At 37.2% G+C, this 1,045-nt stretch overlaps 1 protein-coding gene across 1 annotated transcript in view; it reads left to right on the top strand.

Moving 5' to 3' along the window:
• Nucleotides 1-613, top strand: part of LOC109157766 (protein FAR1-RELATED SEQUENCE 5-like) — a 2,982-nt gene extending 2,369 nt beyond the window's left edge. Inside the window, exons 4-5 of the mRNA XM_019305606.1 lie at nucleotides 101-259; nucleotides 443-613. Of these exons, the coding sequence (XP_019161151.1) occupies nucleotides 101-259; nucleotides 443-613 (330 nt within the window). The remainder of the gene's footprint in view (nucleotides 1-100; nucleotides 260-442) is intronic.
• The last annotated feature ends 432 nt before the right edge of the window (nucleotides 614-1,045 follow it).

The raw sequence follows: 1,045 nt of genomic DNA, 5'->3' as shown, positions 1-1,045 counted from the left end.
AAGATGGTGACAAGAAGGCATGGTGTGTGGAGTTTTTGTTGGCTGACTGTACTGTTATATGTTCATGCAAGATGTTTGAGCGGATGGGGTTGGTGTGTAGGCATATTTTTTTGTGTTTAAAGATCGTGGACTTGAGAGAATTCCTTCTATGTATTTGGTGTCTCGGTGGACAAAGGCTGCTTGTTTGAAGCCAATATTTGATATTGATGATACGGTTGTTGATCAATCGGCTAAAGTTAATGTTAGGGTGATTACTAAGGTCTGAAATTTATGCTTGCGTGGGATTGGCTGATGGTAATGTAGAACGGTTGGAACAACTAAGACGTGTTATTTGTGAACAAAGGGAGTTTTTTTTATCAAAGATGGGTGTGAGGATGACAATGGGGTAGCTGGTAGCAGCAAAGAAAGTGTGATTAAATCATTTTGTGGTGATGTGTCTCAGGGGTCAACAATGGAGGTTCGTGATCCAATTAAAGTTAAGAACAAGGGCGGCGGGAAGCGGATGAAGAGTGCAAGGGAGAAAGCTGTGAATAAGTGTGTAAAGCAATCAAGGAAATGCCATACTTGTGATGAATATGGTCATAATAGTAGGACGTGCCCATTAAATGGCTAGAGTTGTGTGTTGTTTTCTTAGTTGGTCTGTATTGTGGAATTTGATGTTTTTACAGTTGTGTAGACATTTTATAACACATAGAATCCGGATTTTGTAGACATTGTTGAATTTGTGCGTTTTACAATAGATCACGGTGCATGTATTTGGACATGTGCATTTTATAATAGATAATGGTGCGTTTTCAGATATATCGTGGTGCATTTTTAGTGTATATTCTACGCTGTATTCCTGGTGTTGAATGTAGTGTATATTTATTTCAGAATGGTGTATTCTGAATCATGTAACATGATTATAATAAATAACATTGATATGTGTTTAGTTGTGTGATCGGTGTATTTTAAAGGTATGCAGGTATTTCATACCAGAGAATCAGGTTTTTTGAAATATGTTTGGTATTGTGCATTTTATAATAGATAGTGGTGCGTTTTCACG

The sequence above is a fragment of the Ipomoea nil genome, unplaced genomic scaffold (assembly GCF_001879475.1).
Source record: "Ipomoea nil cultivar Tokyo-kokei standard unplaced genomic scaffold, Asagao_1.1 scaffold2792, whole genome shotgun sequence".
Taxonomy (NCBI): Eukaryota; Viridiplantae; Streptophyta; class Magnoliopsida; order Solanales; family Convolvulaceae; genus Ipomoea; species Ipomoea nil.
Note: the sequence above shows the minus strand (reverse complement) of the source record. Positions and strands in the feature narration are given on the sequence as shown.